An 18,305-nucleotide genomic window follows, 5' to 3' on the forward strand; every position below is an offset into this window, starting at 1 on the left:
TGAAAGGTGAGATCGTTTAAGAATTAAAGAAAGATACACTAACTACAAGACTTTACATATCTCACTTGTACTGGAGGAAAAGTTAGTATTTCAGCGTGTCAGCCTTTGGGACAGAGAGCAGGACAATGGGCTCCACAGGCTCCAGACCCAGGTTGCGTAAAGTGGCCCCATGGAGTAGTCCACAAGAAGAGGGGGGACAGCTCAAACCACAATGGACCCTCCCTGGTCTGCCGGTCACCCTGGAGCAGCCATCAGGATCTTTGGGACAGAGGAAAACAACCTTACCTCCACTGAAACAGGAAATAACTCTTTCCTCTCTCTCAGGTCAGTAGATATCTCCTGTTTTGTCCATAATTCTTCATAACCACTAATGTTTTAAATGTTTTCTATGCATTGCCATGTGTTGTGATACAGATTTTGATACTAGATAACACTGTATGCATGTGTGTGCTGTAAGAACCATGCTTTGCAGGAAGCCTCGCACAAAGGCAAAGCAACGATTCAAGCATCATTCATTCTCATCCACCCAGAAGACCCCAGGTTAGCACGGCAAGATCGGCTGCCTAATGTAGTTTTATGAACTACAACAGGAGTATTCTTGTTGCCATAAGAAGTTTCTCATCTGTTAAGTCCTGTACTGGGACTCTGGTAGACATAATTTTGCATTATTGCTTCTGACTGGTAGTGATTTTTACCCAGACATCCCATCATTATTTCTCCTCAGGCACTGCAACCACTGGCCCTTCAAATTGGTCACACAGGCACTGCCAATCAAATTGCCATGGTAATAAAGAAAAAAAAAACTATCCCTGCTGACTGTCCCTGCATCCCTACCCTCATGCTATTTTGAAAGCCAATAAGGAATTTTGATGTTTGTTGTAGGGCAGGGACTGCAGAGATGGGGGTGTCCACCAGTCTTCTACAACCGGCCAGACAGGACACTCTGGCACCGGCAGAATGATTCAGGTAAAGCACCGGGACAAAGTATGGAAGAGCTGAAGTGCATCTATAACATCAATAATTCAGATCATACATTTTTATACTGTAGGAAAATTAAAGTGTGCAGCAGTGCTTAAGACAGAGAGAGAGGGAGAAGATGGGGTGGAAAGAAAGAGAGAGAGAGCAAGAGAGAGAGAGACAGCGGTGAGTGTGGGGCCTTCCTGTCCCAGTGGATCTGATTAAAGTGCCGGTGGAGTGGAAAGTAGGGTGGTCCACAGCCATGACTGGCCCTCAATGGGATCTATTTTCAGGGTACAGGGAACAGAAAAGCCCCCTCTATTAGATACATACTCGCTGACACAAAGAAAAGTATAGTCTTGATAGTCACATGATTCTTTCTATAGAAGGGTTTAATCCACTTCTCTCTTTGGGACATAATGTTTGCTATGTTTATGTTTACTGAATTACAAATCATATACAGTATGCACTGTTATATATGGTTATATATGGTGGAATAAGTAGTCAGGTCCTTCAAGTGTAAGTACCAATAAAACAATGTGGAAATTACCCTTTTTGTGCTGTATTCCAAATCCTACTTGAAAAGCTAAAGGTAAATAAATGTTAACATAAATGTTATCACCTAAACGCACCTAACGTATTAAAAGTAAAAGTGGTAGTTCAAGAGAAAAATGTTAGTAACTGATAAATGATTATATCTTATGTTATTAGATTGTTAATATTAATGCAAATTTTTAAACTAATTCATATTAAGGTAGTTCACACCAGTGTTTCCAAACCTAGGGTCACCAGACAAATCTGTGCAATACAAGCCAAGCATTAGGGACTCTTGATTTAAGCCATAACACTGCATTATATTTTATAAATTTGTTGTATGAGATAAATGTAGTGGAGTAAAAAGTGCAATATTTCCCTCTGAAATGTAGTGGAACAGAAGTAGCATAAAATGGAAATACAAATATGAGGTTTGAGTTCCTCAGAATTGTACTATTAAGTACACTACTGGAGTAAATGTACTCAGGTATATTCTACTGCTGGTTTCTTGTGGCTCTGTGGACTTTTTAGGGAGGATTTCTGGAGGCCCAGACAGCTCTAACTCAACAGGCTCATCGGCATCGACAAGCTCATCTGCGACAAGCCAGAGAGCAGAGAAGACAAAAAGTTGTCTACACAGTTAATGGTAGGTATGCAAATGATGGAAAGTCTGACTGAGTGTGATCTACTGCTCAATTCTAACATCATCTGCTCATATCATTTGGTCCTGTAGTTGGAGGTCCAAATACAGAAGGGATCCAGAGGCTGAAACTTGTGAGAAGGCCCACAGAGAGGGACATCTTCTGGGATCAGAGCACAGGAGAAAGGCTGGACCCCAGCTGCCTTCTGGAGCCAGAATCTCAGCCTCTCCTCCACCAGCCAGATAAACAGCTAATGTGGAAAGCAGCAGATGCGATCCAGAATGATCAAGCTCAAGGTGCCAAAAACAGACACGAAGAAAAAACAGTGCAACAAACTGGACACAGAGAACTATTTCTAGAAAGCAAACTGAAACAATGAACATCAGTAAACAATCATGCACAGATCTCGGAACAAATGAAAATTTTCATGAATCATCATGGTCACTGCGTTGTATGGTTAGCGATGGCATCAAATCACCTTGCAATAAGGACAGAACTCATGATGTTCAGGACATACTCCCTGCATGACTGAGTTTATGGTGCCACCTATGGGTGAAAGTGATGCACTAAAGTGAGAAACCTTGAATGTGATGCTACAATATTGATAGCAAAACATCCGAAAATAAACTTTATATTTAGTTCAAAGGAATTCAAATCAGCTGGCTTTTAAGCTTCGGCTCTATTATTGGACATTTGGTATAGAAATTAGCACAAAAGAATCCTTCCATCCAAAGATATCCCATTATTTGAAAGGATCTGTGGCTCTTGAAGAATAATTAGACTGAAAACAGGAAACTGCTAATTGCACCATCATTCCTCAAGTGGTCTCCCTGAGGCCGGCTCTTAACGGGTGGAGAGAGGCTGAGAGGAACTGGATTCCTACCAAACACCTGAGGCCACGGTGGCTGACAAAGGCCCAGCGCTCAGGCACGGCATGTTAGATGAACATTGCTAGGATCACATGACACACAGCAGAAGGCTGGACAGGAATTAAATCAGCAAAGATGATCTGGCAATGGTTGAGTGGAACTATTTCAATAGAGGAAATGTGTACTGAACTGTATTAAAGAAATCTGGACGGTTTAACATGAACTATATTGTGCTTGACCACTGGGTGTCATTATTGGGCTGACGGACACAATGAAGTGAACTCCCACAGTTCAGTAGACAGCAGTTGTGGTGTTCATAATAGTGTAGTAAATCTTTTGGTATGAAAGATCATTTTCAGCACTTACAGCTATGCAACCTCATGATGTATTAACAATATTTATGACTATCCCCACTCCTGGTTTACTTCCACAAATTTATTTTTGGCCCATGTGATTTTTATATTAATGATTATGATACAAAAGTGTTAATCCCTTTCATGTATGCGTGTACACAAGAGTAAACAACAATGGAATAAATTAATGATTCTGAAAAGCGCAACAGAATTAAAGGCCCAAAGGTATGAGCTGAAGGCACTGGAGCAGAGCAACACATTAAAACGAGTCCATCTACTTAGCAAGCCATTCAATCAACAAAGCAAAGTCTGCCAGTGAGAGGCCAGTGACTGCAGACTTGAGGAGCCAGACTGACCACATATTGGGATACTGAGGAGATTTAGAGTGGCCCGACTCTTAAAAAAAACTTCTCCTTTTCCAGTTCGCTAGCCACACACACTGGGTCTTAAAGCCAAATCATCGTGGAGGGGGAGAGCCGAGAGGTCTTGGTGTCTGCCACTCTGTACTGCTACATAAAAAGAAGGTGAAGGATGCCGTGTGAGCAATTGGTTCCAATTGACAGAGGATTGGTCATGGTCAGCCTTCTGAGTGGAAATCCACGTGAGAATGTAGCATTTGGACCAGCAAGGGGCACAAGAGGCCAACAGCAGACAATGAGGGCACTCAGAGGAGTCTGGCTGCTGTGGAATAGTGGGGCACAATCTCCTCTGATTTAACCCTTCGTCGACTAGTTATTCATTCAACTTAATACACAGAGGTGGAGCTTATGTAGCAGAAATGTAACAGAGTTAGTATGTAACTCATCATAGTGCAGGTAAAATGATGGTTAACTGTGGAAAAGCATCTGAAAGTCAATGCATCTCTTCAAATAACTTCTATATAATTAAGTAAAGATAATGGGAGGTCTACCCTGACAATTGTGTTACAACAATAAAGACCAAATGAAACACTTCAGGTTCTACATTAATTGAGTTAAAGCACCTCTGCAGCCTCAAGAGGCGACCCAACCATTACCGTCCTTGTGACTTTTTCACCAATTAGGCAGGTCCTGCATGCTGAATGGGACCAGCTGCTTTTAAAGTCTCAAAGGTCCAGAGGGTCAGTGCTCAATCAGTCTGGTTGGAGAGGCTGTGTGTTTGAACTAACCACTAGTTGACAGGGCGGGGACGGGGTCAAAAGAGGTGGGGGTGAGTGATTGGTAGGGGTAAGGACTCCTGCCAGTTCTAAAAGAGGAGCCTTTTGTGGCCAAAACACTGGCCAGAGCAGCCTGGCCTTTCACAGCCGGGCCGCCCCTCTCCTCCAGGCCCACAACAGCTGATGACAAGGTCCCAGCTGCTAATTATCCGGCTGATGGAGAGTCACTGAAGTGGGACTGTCAGAGCGAGGGGTGGCCCTTGTGTCTGCAACGGGACAAATCTGAGGGAGGGTGAAGGCTGGGGGATAAAAGAAGTTGTACTGCAGGGGCAGGTATTTCTTTTTGAAAAAGTAGCCAACCATCAACAAAATCAATACTTCTGCTAGTCAAAGTTTCCACACTGTGATCTGTCCTGACTGAAAGCAAAATTATTTTGTCCTTAAAATATGCATATTAGGTATAATGTAAAATCGATAAACCATTTTGACCATTTGTGAACATCCTAGCAACAACAACAAGACAGTAACAAATTATTTTAATGGGGTCACATGTCCAGTCTGGATCACTGAATATGCTCGACAGGGTTCTCAGTCCCGTTATTGTATAATGAACTATGCACCTTTCCACCCAGCCAGTCCTTATGGATCCATGCTACAGCATCATCTGCCCAGAGGACACCGGAGCGGTACCTGTTGAATTCCATATGAGGTACTCTTTGGATTGAAGCTCTCGGGCTGAAGGTAAGAAAACAGACCTTTTTTTTTAGTTTCAGAAAACATGTATACATCAACATCATTTGGATAACAATAATAATGTAAACTTACATGTTACAATCCGTGGTTTGGCAGAGGAATAAACCTGCACTGAATGCTGGTCCACACAGCATCCAGACAGCGTCATGTCAGGCACTTTGAAATACAACTGTGACGATAACAGAGGATGTGTAAATGACTTCACAACCTAATGATTACATTTTAATAGATGACTTAGAAAATTAGCTGTTGAAAAATGGCTAGAACATACTGCAGCTATATTTAACTATAACAAGCTACTGACTGATCACCACACATATTGACTTACTTTGATGTACGCTGTAAGATCTGTGCAGAGGGGGTCAGAAGGTCCTGGTGTTGGCCCGGAGAAGGTGATCCTGCCCTCCATGGTGACCTCACGACATTTAGGGAACTTTTGTCCTACGTATTAGTGAGGGGAATCTACTAATTGCATTGTTTCTTTTTCCAGTATATAGCTGCAGTAAATGTGTTTTTTTCTTTTACATTGATGCTCAGGAGCACAGTACCTACCCAGGGTCCAGACCAGCAGGTTCTTCTCCTTTGAAACATCCAGCTGTCCGGAGCTCACCTTCACATCAACAACACCCATCTGATCCCTGCACAAGACACACACAAGGGCCCACATGCAGATGTTATAACAATTATTACCAACCATGTTGAACTTACTTTGCAGTACTTTTCAATTCCAAAAATTTACATTAATTAAATTTCATGGGTTCAACCACATTCATCTGAATTTTAAATAGAGATATTAACACAGAGGGAAGTAATGAAAGCATTCGACTCAGGAGAACTGTTTATCTTGATTGGACCATTTTAAAATTAGAGTTTCAGCTTGTAAGAAAACCCTAAAGGGACAAATGCTCTTTAAGTGTATTTAATGTGAGAACCTGACAGTAGAATGGACTGCTGATATAATAAACGCTACAAGGGATATTTCTGCACACTCTGTGAGAGTATTTTATCACATTTTTGTTTGAGATCTGGTTACTAGGTTATTTCCTGGGTGATGGAGAACTCTTTTATTCAGCTAAGGCAAAAATATTTAGCACACTGTATTGAGACTAGTGCAGGCTTTTGTAAAGAAAACTGTGCAGTTTAAATGTTAAATGCAGGAGGGTTCCATTTAATATTACAGAGGCCAATGAAAATGAAAATGATGAAATGAAATGAAAATACAGATTAGCGAAATTCTCAGTAAAAGACAATTAAAAAAATCAATACTAATGTGCTTGTGTGATAACTGCTGTTTCTAATGTTACTGTTCCGTAATTCAGTGCTTAAAAAGTGATTTATTTTTTATTTCAAGCTGGAATTAATTATAAATTGGTTTCCTGACATGACTAGGAAATATGTGTGTCAGTACTTAAAGATATTGTTCAACCTATTTGAAAATTGCATTCATTGATTATCCATCTTCCATATGTGTAAGTCATTATTTTGAGGCTATGTACCAGAATGGTGCCACATAGATAATCTTATTAACACTTGAAATTGTTCAAAATTATTCTCATCAAAGAGCCTTTTATTTCTTATTGGCTGACACAATCACAATTTAATCTCAGATATGATGTGGATCATGTGACATCAAACCTCTTTGTTCTAACAAGAAACACACACTTATAAGTTCTCACATGTAAAAGATTTTGTCCTCTTGTGCTGTTTACCTGTTAAAGAAGGGCAGGTGTGCTTCACAGTATTCAAAGCTATTCTTAACACTCTCGTGAAGTTTGAGGGTTACTGACACACGCAGATGGTTTTCTTCTTCCTTCAGCTGATAGGATCCAAGGATAGGGGGAACAGGAACCTGTTGAGAAAATTGGAAAAGTCACTTAAGATAACAATGCTAATGTGGGCGATGAGAAGTATGTAGGTAGGAGTTGGATGTCCTCTACCTGAGACGTGTAGCTGCACAGTCTGAAAGGCTCCAGAGGAGGGGAGAAAGGGAACTTATACGGCCCAGAGAAAGCTGAGCCATCACAGTTATCTACACTGCTGGCCGTCAGGATACTAGAATCCAGTGAGGTGACGCAGGGATGGACCAGGATGTCCTGTAGTGGAGAACCATTTGGTGGCAATGTGAGAGTCACTGTCACATTTGGGAGCACCCCCTCCAACTTCACACTTTTGACAGATGGGAGAAAAGGAAAAGAAGGAGAGTTAGTTAACAGCCAAAGATTTACAACATCACTTGCTTTCCTTTCCACTGTGCACTTACTTTGCACGTCACTGTGCCGTAAACATCCCAGAGGTCCTGTCTGCTCCGGTTACCGTACTGCATGGACCTTACTGTTTCTTTCAGTGCTACATTCACAACAGCTCGACCGCGGTGGAGCCCTGTCTTCCAGGCCGGCTGCTTCTGGTTCCCAGCAGGTGTGGGCACTGTGGGTGTAGCAGGTGCTCCTAGCGTTGGCACATCCAGGGGTGTACCAAGTGGACAAATCTGCAGGAGCACAGAGGGGAGCATCGTCAGGCGAGAGGCCAGCCCCTCGCTATCAGGCTTACTCCCCGAGCCGAGGAGAAAATTTTGCAGGCCTTCCAGGAGCGTGAGGCCCTGTGAGACAGACAACAGGTTGGCCAGGGGTGGCCGTGGCTCAGGAGGGACATCCACTAAACACAGGCAAGCCAGGATAAGAGGCCCTTGTGAGATGGCCAACACTGGCCAAAGTGTTCCCTTTCCAGGACCGTCCACACGCAGCTCCAGGGCTGGTGACCGCTGGCGATAAAGGCAATCATCTCTGAGAGCCACATAAGACTTGTCTGGGTCTGACAGGCCCAGCTCAGTGAGCAGGAGCTGCAACACAGTGCTTTCCTCTGGGACTGCTACATATGAGGAACCTGCCAGGCGCTTTGCACGGTGCTCCACTGTGGAGAACCTCCTGTGGGGGGAGACACAAGACATTAAAACACACAGCAGGCTGCAAATAGTGTGACAGCAGGGATTTTGTGATACCAGACTGACGCTCTTGTCCTTCACATTAACATTAATGGGAAGTGTATGTGAGAACAATTACTAGTCGGCTACAAACCTTGAAAAGCGTATCGACACATTTTCTCCCTTCTCGTGAGAGATAATCCACAGAGCACGCACACTCATTTGTCCAGCTGCACCGAAGTCCTCAAATTATGCAACGTTCTGATTTACAACACATTAATAATTACATTTTGTTACGCATTTGCTGAATTCAAATACTCCTGACTGGATTTCACTGACGCAGCGACCCACTTCCTACTGTTGTTTCATGTGACAACCGCCACCAATCAGCCGACATCCGCGCTTGCGCACTTGCAAGCTGCTATCCCCACCCTGCTCTCCCATACAGGAAGCTGGTTCGCTAACCAGCTAGCTGTCAACAAAGGGCAAAACTGTTCCAAATCAGCAAATCGATGTGGAAGTCGGCGGTACGGCCGACTCTGAGCTCCTTCTCCTAAATTGCATTTCATTTCGCCGCCGACTGAATCTTGAACATGGCGACAACTGCTCAGCTGTTCGAGGTAAATGACCGGAGCTGTGTTAGCTGTCCAGTTAGCTAGGTTGCTAACTATCGTTAACGGTAGCTTAACGGTACCGTCTTTATTCCTCATCTCAGTATGTAATTAAAGATTAATTATCACTCAAACAGCTGGGAAGATGTTGGCTGCATGTCGTAAAAACTAGAGGAAAAATATGACCAATACTGTTTATGTTAAGAGTTTTACAATTAGAGGAAATGGAAATGGAAATGTTATTAGCTGTAGCGTTAACATTTTATTAGTTATCCCAGTTTGTGTGCTTATGCCATCATATTATTAACTTAAGTGTTTTGCTGATTGTATTTGGAGATAACCATCAGTACACTCATGACTCTCCCTCCCTCCCAGGAACCCTTTGATGCAGATGAGTACATTGAAAGGTTGGCATGGAGGACTCCTGGAGGAGGATCCAAAGGAGGAGCTGAAGCATTTGACCCCAAAAGGTACAGCAGGAGCTTCTTATTCACATTAGCAGCAACATTTGTGATCTCAAATTCCCCTCAGTATAAGGCAGTAGGTCAGTGGAATTTGCAGGTTTTATCCTTTACTTTGGTGACAGCATCACTTCCAATCTGTCACCTGCCTACCAGATACATTTTTGCACTCCCATATGAATTTGTACACAACACATCATTGTTACCCAGTTGAGAGTGTTTTTTGCACAATCAAAATAAACAATAGATACTGTTTAAACTCTGTTGCAACCATAAAGATGTATTTTCTTGTACGTAAATTTCAAATAAATATGAATATGTCAATGACAAACCCAGCTCTCAAAGAGATGCTTCATTCATACATTTGTAATATTGTAACTTATATGAATGCAGTACAGCTTTTCTACTCCTGGTCCTCCCACATTGTGATCATCTCCATAACATGTAACATCTTAATACAACTTCATACTGTCCTCCTGGTGTGTTCCTCAATGTAACTCATGCCCCATCTCTTCAGATTTTCACTGAAGTTGATTAGAAACTGTCCTAAAGGTATTTTTTCCACTATCTGTCAAGTCATGCAATACTAATAAACCAGGAAATGTTGTGCATGTGTTCTTCCACTCTTTCTTAAAGCTTCCAAAAAGCCTCTTTTTTTTTATTTTTATGGTCATTTATTGTATTTGGTGGCAGCTCTTGAAGGGATTAGGTGCAAACATGCCTCTTCTGAATTTGGTGCCAGGAAATTTACTGGAAAACAATTAGATATAATATTGAAAATCTTGTAATACAGATTATGATTTCTTCATTTACAACTGGCAGTCAACTTGCTTAATACTCAGAGTGAGACTGAGTTAGTCCTTTTACACTTATGAAAGCTCATCTTGGTCTCCTCTGCTAATTTAATGTTTTTGATGGTTGGGTTTGGAGAAAAACAGGAAATATCTATGTCTAAGAATTTCTTTCATGGTACTTTCACTGCTTGTTGTTGTGTTTACACTTGGGGACCGAGTTACGTCTCGTAAGCAAAAATGCCATAACAGTTTAACTGTACTGTAGATCCGTCCTGCCTTATCTACTTCCTTCACAAAACTGTTGCCACCACCTCCTTGGAAGCTCTTAGCAAGGAGTCAGAGACAACATATCTTTGGAGGCCACCATACTGTGAGTCACCAGCCAGGGAATGAGTGTCTATTGGGAAGGGATGGGAGATGTCTTTAAGCTGTAGCCAGTGCTGAGGGAATTAGTCAAGAGATTATACACTCATCATTTTGGGATGTTTCCTACTCTGTGAAATGTGGTGCTGACTTAGAACATTTGCTCTGCAGTCCTGATGACACTTAAAATGCAGCTGACGAAGCTGCTAGTTCTCAGAGCTTCTTAAGTCTGGGGACCCAGGAATTAAGCATCCGGTACTATTCTGTAACTATTAACTATAAGTGTGAGGTCAGTGGGACAGATTTAACCTTGCGGTCTGCAATTACTCCTCAAGAATAAGAGCCATATTTGTGTGTTTTACCTGGTGTTTGTTGGGGATTAGTGTGAAGTTCTGGATCTACATACATTCTCTCCTCTGTGATAGGCTGTTGGAGGAGTTTGAGAACCACATAGAGGAGCTGAAGCAACTGGATGAGAAGATCCAGCGGCGGGTGGAGAAGCTTGAGCATCAGTGTCATCGTGAAGCCAAGGAATTTGCCCACAAAGTGCAAGACTTGCAGAGAAGCAACCAGGTGTGTTGTATGGTCAGATAAAACCAGTGACACCCACCATCGTTGAGCTTTAAAATATTCTTCATACTAGTCACATCACAGAATTACTTCATCTTTACTGCTCTGTTTCAATTCAGGTGGCCTTTCAGCATTTCCAAGAGCTCGACGAGCATATCAGCTATGTGGCCACCAAGGTTTGTCACCTTGGTGACCAGCTGGAGGGGGTGAACACACCACGGCAGAGGGCTGTGGAGGCTCAGCGTCTGATGACCTACTTCAATGAGTTCTTGGATGGAGACCTGCGCAGCGACGTCTTCAATAACCCAGACAAGGTGAGCGTGCCGCACATGTTCCTCCCATTCACTTCAGTGGAGGTATGCGTGTGTGACCATTGACGAGTACCCCCGCTGTGATACTGCTGGAGGTGAGAATGAACAGGATTAGGAGGTAAACCATCCATATTAATTTGTCAAGTTTATCCCTTTAGTTGGATCCCTTGGCTAATTTGGATTAATAAACTGTCATTTGCTGTCTGACAATAGCTGGCTGATTGACTCGCATGGATGTCAACATGCTCATGTCAACCCTAATTGCATTTACAGTAGGTTGTCTGTGAGCAAGAATTTAGTTGGTCCTCAGCTTTGTGTCGCATTACAGCGGCAAAGAGCTTGTGGCATGATGGTACGTGTTAGGGCGGCGATAACATGGATGCTGGGAGATGAGGTGCACACTTTGACATAGTCCCTGCCTACACAGAGGCCATGCTGATGTTAGACAAGTGACCCCTGAAAGTTGGATTCTGCAGTTTTGTGAGTGAGGAGAGACTGGGAATACTTTAGATTAATTCCTGTTAGTAGGAACATCATTAGTGGATGCAGAGCAGTGAGTCTTGGGGTCAATCCCAGAGACGAGAGCTGGAGATGGAGCTAGTTTTCTGGAGAGGCATGCAGAAATATCTGGCCAGATTCCTTTTCCTGAGCATACCTCCAGACGAGGGGGAAAGAGGAAAGCTGCAAGTGAATAGCTGAAGGGGGGTGGCTTTGCTAATCCTTCTGAAAGGGAGGGCTGGGCCGCCAGCGTGGAGACAAGTGCTGCTAAACCCTGACTGCAGGGAGACGGCTACATTACTTACATGGGATTTAGCTAATCTTAGCTGGGGGACAGATACTTAGAAAACCTTCGCCGAGCAGAAAGGCTGGATCCTCCTCACGGGAGCAGAGTAATGATGTTAGCTGAGGCAGGCATCTGCGGGAACAGAGGAGTTGCGGACGGCGGGCCTTTCGTAGGTCTGGGGCTTTTTCAGCCAGCATGTATGTCAGGAGGGGCGGGGGGAGGGGGGCTCTCGACAGGGTCCCCTTTTTTTAGACAGATATCCCTGGCCGGACAGATTATTGAAGGCGATTTAGACTCCTGTGGGATTACAGCCCATTCAGAAAAGGCATGCCAATAAAGAGTTGGATGTGCTGCTAAGTCAGGACTGCTGCTGTTGCTGCTGCTGATGCCCAGGTGAGCGCAGCCTGTCTGTTATCAGCTCCCTGTCCAACACGGGGAGGTGGAGGAGGGCTGCTCTAAGATGATGATCCCCCAAGTGGAGACACTGCCGGCGGCCTGCCCGCTTTGGATGTCCACCTCTCATGATTCTGTCGTGCTCTCTCTCTTTTTCCCCTCACCTGACATCTCTCTCTCTCTCTCTCTCTCTCTCTCTCTCTCTCTCAGACACACACACACACTCACTTTCTCTCTCTCTCCTTCAGATTAAGGAGGCTGCTGATATCATTCAGAAGCTGCATCTCATTGCCCAGGAGCTGCCATTCGACAGGTGAGTCAGGCATCCTGGAGGCAGCTTTAGACAAGAGCACTGTCAAACAAGGGGAGGGTGGTGTATTAGTGATGTCGACTATTCCTCACAGTGTAAGCTCATCGCAGAACATATAAAGTATTTAAGGCATTTAAATTCAGTGTCTGTTTTCTAGGAATAACACATACATTTACTTAGGGATGTTATTTGTAATTGTTTCCTTGATGATTTATTATGTTTTTCTTTAACAGATTTGCAGATGTCAAGGCAAAAATTGCTAGTAAGTTTGTGACAAAACTCATTATGCACTTTTATCTGCACTGCAAAACCCCTATTGAAAATTACAATAAAAGTCAGCTACACATTACAATGTTATGTCTGCATGTCTTTGCTTTTTCTATCCCAGGTAAGTATCATGACCTGGAGCGGCAGTTGATCCAGGAGTTCACTGCTGCCCAGCGCAGGGGTGAGATTGGACGTATGCGGGAGGTTGCAGCAGTTCTGTTACATTTCAAGGTGACCTGGAAGAATCATTTTGTTGTCTACCTTTGATTTTGGTATACATTTCATATAATATTTAGTCTTGAGTGAGATAATTGAAATGGTCATTTGATTTATACATATTGTTCTGTACTAATTCTCCCTCAGTATAAAGTAACTCCTGTGTTTTTTTGTTCTAGGGCTATGCACATTGTGTGGACGTGTATATCAAACAGTGTCAGGAAGTGAGTGTAAAAACTTGATCTATTTCAGTTTTTGAAGTCCAGTAATATCCACAGACTCTGGCTTAACCATTTACTGTCTCCCTAGGGGGCCTACATGAGGAATGATGTGTTTGAGGACACTGCAGTCCTCTGCCAGAGGGTCAACAAGCAGGTGGGCGAGGTCTTCAGCAGCCCAGAGACTGTCATGGCCAAACTCATCCAGAACATCTTTGAGAACAAATTGCAGGTATTTCTATTTCTCATTAGCTTAGTGTTATGTAAACATGCCTCATCTGTCATGTTATATTTGACCAACTTTGTTTCTGCAGGCCCATGTTAAGGAAAAACTGGATGAGACTCGACACTCTGATGTGGAACAGTACCTCAAGAACCTCTATGACCTTTACACCAGGTAATTAACATGTTCGCCTTTCTATCCAATTCCTGTCTCAACAGTAACCTTCATGCTTACATCTTTACACACCTTTCTTTACACATCCTCCAGGACCACAACGTTGGCCACTAAGCTAACAGAGTTCAACCTGGGCTCGGACAAGCACACTTTCCTGTCCAAGCTGATAAAGAGCATCTTCTCCTCCTACCTGGAAAGTTACATTGACATGGAGAGGGAATACCTTCGCACTCGAGGTGCCATGATTCTGCAGCGATACTATGACTCCAAGAACCACCAGAAACGTCCAATTGGCACTGGCAGGTCAGACTCTGGTTCTCAGTTAGTTTTATAAAATGTCAGATAGGATTAGATCACTTAAAAAATACTGATAATAATAATAATCTCAATCTACATCCTTCTACAGTATTCAAGAGTTGAAGGAGCGTATCAGACAGCGCACCAACCTTCCCCTAGGCCCCAGCATTGACACTCATGGGGAGACCTTCCTTTCTCCTGAGCTGGTTGTCAACCTGCTGCAGGAGACACGCCACGCCTTTGAGAGATGCCACAAGGTGAGGCCACTCTGTTTTGCTTAGCTTAGAGGAGGGGTGTTAAGCAATTAAGTCTTTTTGAGAACAGCAGCTTTAAAAGAATCATGCGTCATCTTTATTTCTGTTTGGGATGACACAGCTTTCAGATCCCTCCGACCTGCCCAAGAACGCCTTCTCAATTTTCCTGCTGCTGGTTGAACATCTGTGTGTAGAACACATTGACTACGCCCTGGAGATCGGCCTCTCAGGTACAGTCAACTAAGCTCATTATAGCTATAATGTCTACATGCTGTCTACATGTTGCTGCTCTGTCCTGCTGACAAGAGCATAAATCCAAAAACTACTGCTGCACTGCTGTTCCAACCCAGGGGCTGGATCCTTAGAGGGATACAGCTCACAAAGGTGACTTCAGGCCACATCCAAATCAGTGATGCTGCCACACTTGTTTTGCCTTTTACGCCTGAAGGAAAGCACCTGGTGTCACATCAGTTTTTGCAGTTAGCTACGTGGGCCTAGTACTTTGTATTGCTTTTCACTTTGTCAGGAAACAGATGAAGCTTGTTGGTATGGACACCATTCAGTGCTGTAACCAACACATTTTGTGGCAGTTAGCAATTGTTAAAAAAAAACAGAGAAAAATATCCAAGTTACCTCACTGTGACGCAGGTTGTGTGACTGGTGTTTCTTTACATTCTGTATGTGGCTGGCAGCTTATCATTTTCAGGCAGCTGCAGTGGAACTAAACATGTATTTGGTATCTCCCAGTGGTCGATTCATGAGTTACATTCTGCATTAAAGAAATGTAACACTGTTGTCCCCATGGTTTGATTACTTTCTCCTCACTGTTTCATGCTGCAGCAGAGTATTACTGCGAATGAGAGTCTCTGTTTCATGCATTGTATTTCTTTAACGTCAACCCATAAAGAACAGGCAGCGGCAGCTTTCTGCTCTTTGTGAATCATATTGATTTATCCTTTCACCTGCCTTGTGGTTCATTGTCCTGATGTTCTCTTTCTCTCTCTTTGATCTACAGCGATTCCCTCATCAGATGCCAAGAATGCCAACCTGTACTTCCTGGATGTGGTTCAACAGGCAAACTCTATCTTCCACTTGTTTGACAAGCAGTTTAATGACCAGCTGATGCCTCTAATAAGGTCAGTTAAGGGTTAAAATCATATGTTCTCCACCGTATTTAGTTATTATATGCCTCATGCCTCTCATAGACACATCATTTTTAGATGAAAGGGAGTCCTCTGATTATGTCTTTTAAAATCTTTCGCCAGCTCATCTCCAAAATTGGCAGAGTGCCTGCACAAGAAGAAAGAGGTGATAGAACAGATGGAAGTGAAACTGGACACAGGAATTGACAGGTCAGTATGTTTGAAACAGGCGGAAATCTACTGTCACGCAAGATGTGTTTTATCTTTCACTTACAGCTAAAACCCTTAATGGAGCAACAGATGGACTTTAAAATAAGACATTTTCATATCTCTTTTTCTGTCACGCACAGAACACTAAACTGCATGGTGGGGCAAATGAAGCACATCTTGGCAACAGAGCAGAAGAAGACTGACTTCAGGCCCGAGGACGAGAACAACGTCATGATCCAGTACACTACGGTAAGAGATATGAGGCCTCTGCCTCTGAGCTCACATGCAAAATTAAACAAAGCAGCAAATGCAATTTGCAAATCAAGTGCATCTGTCTGTCTTGTTTGTTCTTAGACTAAACAAAAACTAGTTTTTGAGTGTGCCTTTGGTTTTTGTCAGTTGTTTTGTCAGCATCTCCCTCACGTTTCCCTGTGTGTATTCCTGCCCGGCAGGCCTGCTCCAAGGTATGCGCCTACGTCAGTCGGCAGGTGGAGCACGTGCGGAAGTCCATGGATGGGAAAAATGTGGACACAGTGCTGACAGAGCTGGGCGTGCGTTTCCACCGGCTCATCCACGAGCACCTACAGCAGTACAGCTACAGCTCGATGGGAGGCATGCTGGCCATCTGCGACGTGGCTGAATACCGAAGATGCGCCAAGGACTTCAGGGTGAGCGGAGGGGGCATAGGTCCAGGATACACCGGTCACAGGGCAAAAACATGACTATTCCTACAAACACTCTGCCATGACAGGAACTCTTACAGGACCAAACTGGATAATAATTGTAATTATATGATATGGAAAAGCTGCAAATTTTCACCTGGGATCCCTAGAAGCCACAAACATTTTTATTTGATAAATAACATTATCAGTAGGTTATAAAAAATTAATTTTCTGTTGATCAGCTAATCAGTTAATCAACTAATCCTCTTAACATCTGAAGTCTAAATGTCTAAAGGATGGCAAAAGTGTGTTTTTCAAGCACTGAAGGTACAGAGATATTACAGAGATATTATTTACTCGCAGTAACTTGAAAGTTGTGTTTTTGTGACTCTGTCCTCCAGGTCCCTCTGGTGCTGCAGCTCTTCGACACACTCCACGCCCTCTGTAACCTCCTGGTGGTTGCCCCTGACAACCTTAAGCAGGTCTGTTCAGGTGAGCAGCTCACCAATCTGGACCGGAACCTCCTGCACGCCTTCGTCCAGCTCAGAGTGGACTACCGTTCAGCCAGACTGGGCCGACACTTCAGTTAATGACTGATTCAACACTTGGCTGCCCTCCGTCCAGTAACCCATGCTTTGATGAGATGATGCACCTTGAAGATACCCATCCCTGTTTCAGAGAACGCATCGGTCTGGCCCCAGAGTACAGACTTTACTGGGATCGTTTTGTACATCATGGAGACGAAGGCCACTGCTCCTTGAATGTGGGAAATGTGCATTTTACCAATTTATTTCTCAAGCTGAAGAAATTTAAATATCTATTGACTTAAGATTTCATTTGTTTTTAATTACAATAATCCATCACCAATCCACATGGCTAAGATTTCTGATATGTTATAGGTAAATGGACAACATTGAATTCTGTGCTTATGTAAAAAAGTTTTTGATTGTGCCAAATATATAAATTCTGTGGCTGCACTAGACCCTAAAGCTGCTGTAAAGGGAAACTGTCCACAATCACGCTGTAAAGTCAAACATCAGGCCTGCGGTAGCACTGTCTGTTGGGAACAGCTTCCCTTTGTAATGAACTGTAGACAACAGAGACAGCCCGGCCAAGCATGAGATAGAGCTCTGTCTGGCTAAGAGAGAAACACATGACCACCTCTCTAACCTCCGGGCTCTGACAACAAAGCAAAGGTTAAGAGGCCATCACAGAGAACTGTGATCTGAGCTATGAACAGGTCTGAGACCCTCTCTGGAGATTTGGGTGGTCCCATCTTAGGATCAGATGACTGGTGTGATGGGTCACTGAATATGTGTCACTGTAATTGCACAGATCAACACTTGCTCATCCAGTGGAGCACAGCCCAAAGGCATTGTTGACTGGATCTGCAGTGTTTCTGGGTCAGGGGACATTGAAATGTTGACCTCTGCTGATTAAGGAAACAAACTAGAGGGGACTTCTTCACACAGGGCTTATCAGAGGTTCACAGTCACTGTCTTCTGCACTAAGAAAGAAGACAGATCATGTCCCTGATGCCTGAAACTGTCTCCTAAGCAAAGCTGCTCCCTCTGTACTGCTGTTTACCTTAATTAGTGACTCATTAAAAAGATGTTGCATTTTATTATCGTCCCTCCTCTGAATATCCTTCATAAATGTGGAGCTGTGAATCAAAAGTTCCTCTCTCGAATGTCACTTTCAAAGAGATGAAACAGTCTTCCTTTCTATAGAAGTCATCAAGTATTCATGGGAATTCTTGCCACCAGAGTAAAGTTCTTTCTTAGACTTCAGGAAGTGAGCGGAGCCAGAGGGGATTAGATATCTACGAGTTGATGAATTGTGTGCTGTAGTCATGGACTGGGGGAGAGCTGGGGAGATAGAGACGC

At 43.4% G+C, this 18,305-nt stretch overlaps 2 protein-coding genes across 2 annotated transcripts; one reads left to right on the forward strand and one right to left on the reverse strand.

The window, feature by feature from the left end:
- Position 1: 1 nt before the first annotated feature.
- Positions 2-8,522, reverse strand: ap5m1 (adaptor related protein complex 5 subunit mu 1). The gene is made up of 9 exons (XM_018690142.2): positions 8,314-8,522; positions 7,497-8,163; positions 7,180-7,401; positions 6,952-7,091; positions 5,795-5,880; positions 5,571-5,683; positions 5,315-5,411; positions 5,110-5,224; positions 2-258 (listed from the first exon to the last, which is right to left on the reverse strand). The coding sequence occupies exons 1-8, from the start codon at positions 8,379-8,381 to the stop codon at positions 5,142-5,144; spliced, it is 1,476 nt and encodes a 491-aa protein (XP_018545658.1). The 5' UTR covers positions 8,382-8,522; the 3' UTR covers positions 2-258; positions 5,110-5,141.
- Positions 8,523-8,586: 64 nt separating this feature from the next.
- On the forward strand, positions 8,587-18,043 carry exoc5 (exocyst complex component 5). Its single transcript, XM_018690138.2, has 18 exons — positions 8,587-8,779; positions 9,146-9,240; positions 10,814-10,961; positions 11,078-11,272; positions 12,695-12,759; positions 12,990-13,018; positions 13,145-13,254; positions 13,419-13,463; positions 13,549-13,689; positions 13,772-13,854; positions 13,948-14,157; positions 14,261-14,408; positions 14,527-14,635; positions 15,421-15,541; positions 15,671-15,757; positions 15,898-16,006; positions 16,210-16,425; positions 16,821-18,043. The coding sequence occupies exons 1-18, from the start codon at positions 8,753-8,755 to the stop codon at positions 17,007-17,009; spliced, it is 2,127 nt and encodes a 708-aa protein (XP_018545654.1). The 5' UTR covers positions 8,587-8,752; the 3' UTR covers positions 17,010-18,043.
- The last annotated feature ends 262 nt before the right edge of the window (positions 18,044-18,305 follow it).

The sequence above is a fragment of the Lates calcarifer genome, linkage group LG19 (assembly GCF_001640805.2).
Source record: "Lates calcarifer isolate ASB-BC8 linkage group LG19, TLL_Latcal_v3, whole genome shotgun sequence".
Lineage (NCBI taxonomy): Eukaryota > Metazoa > Chordata > Actinopteri > Centropomidae > Lates > Lates calcarifer.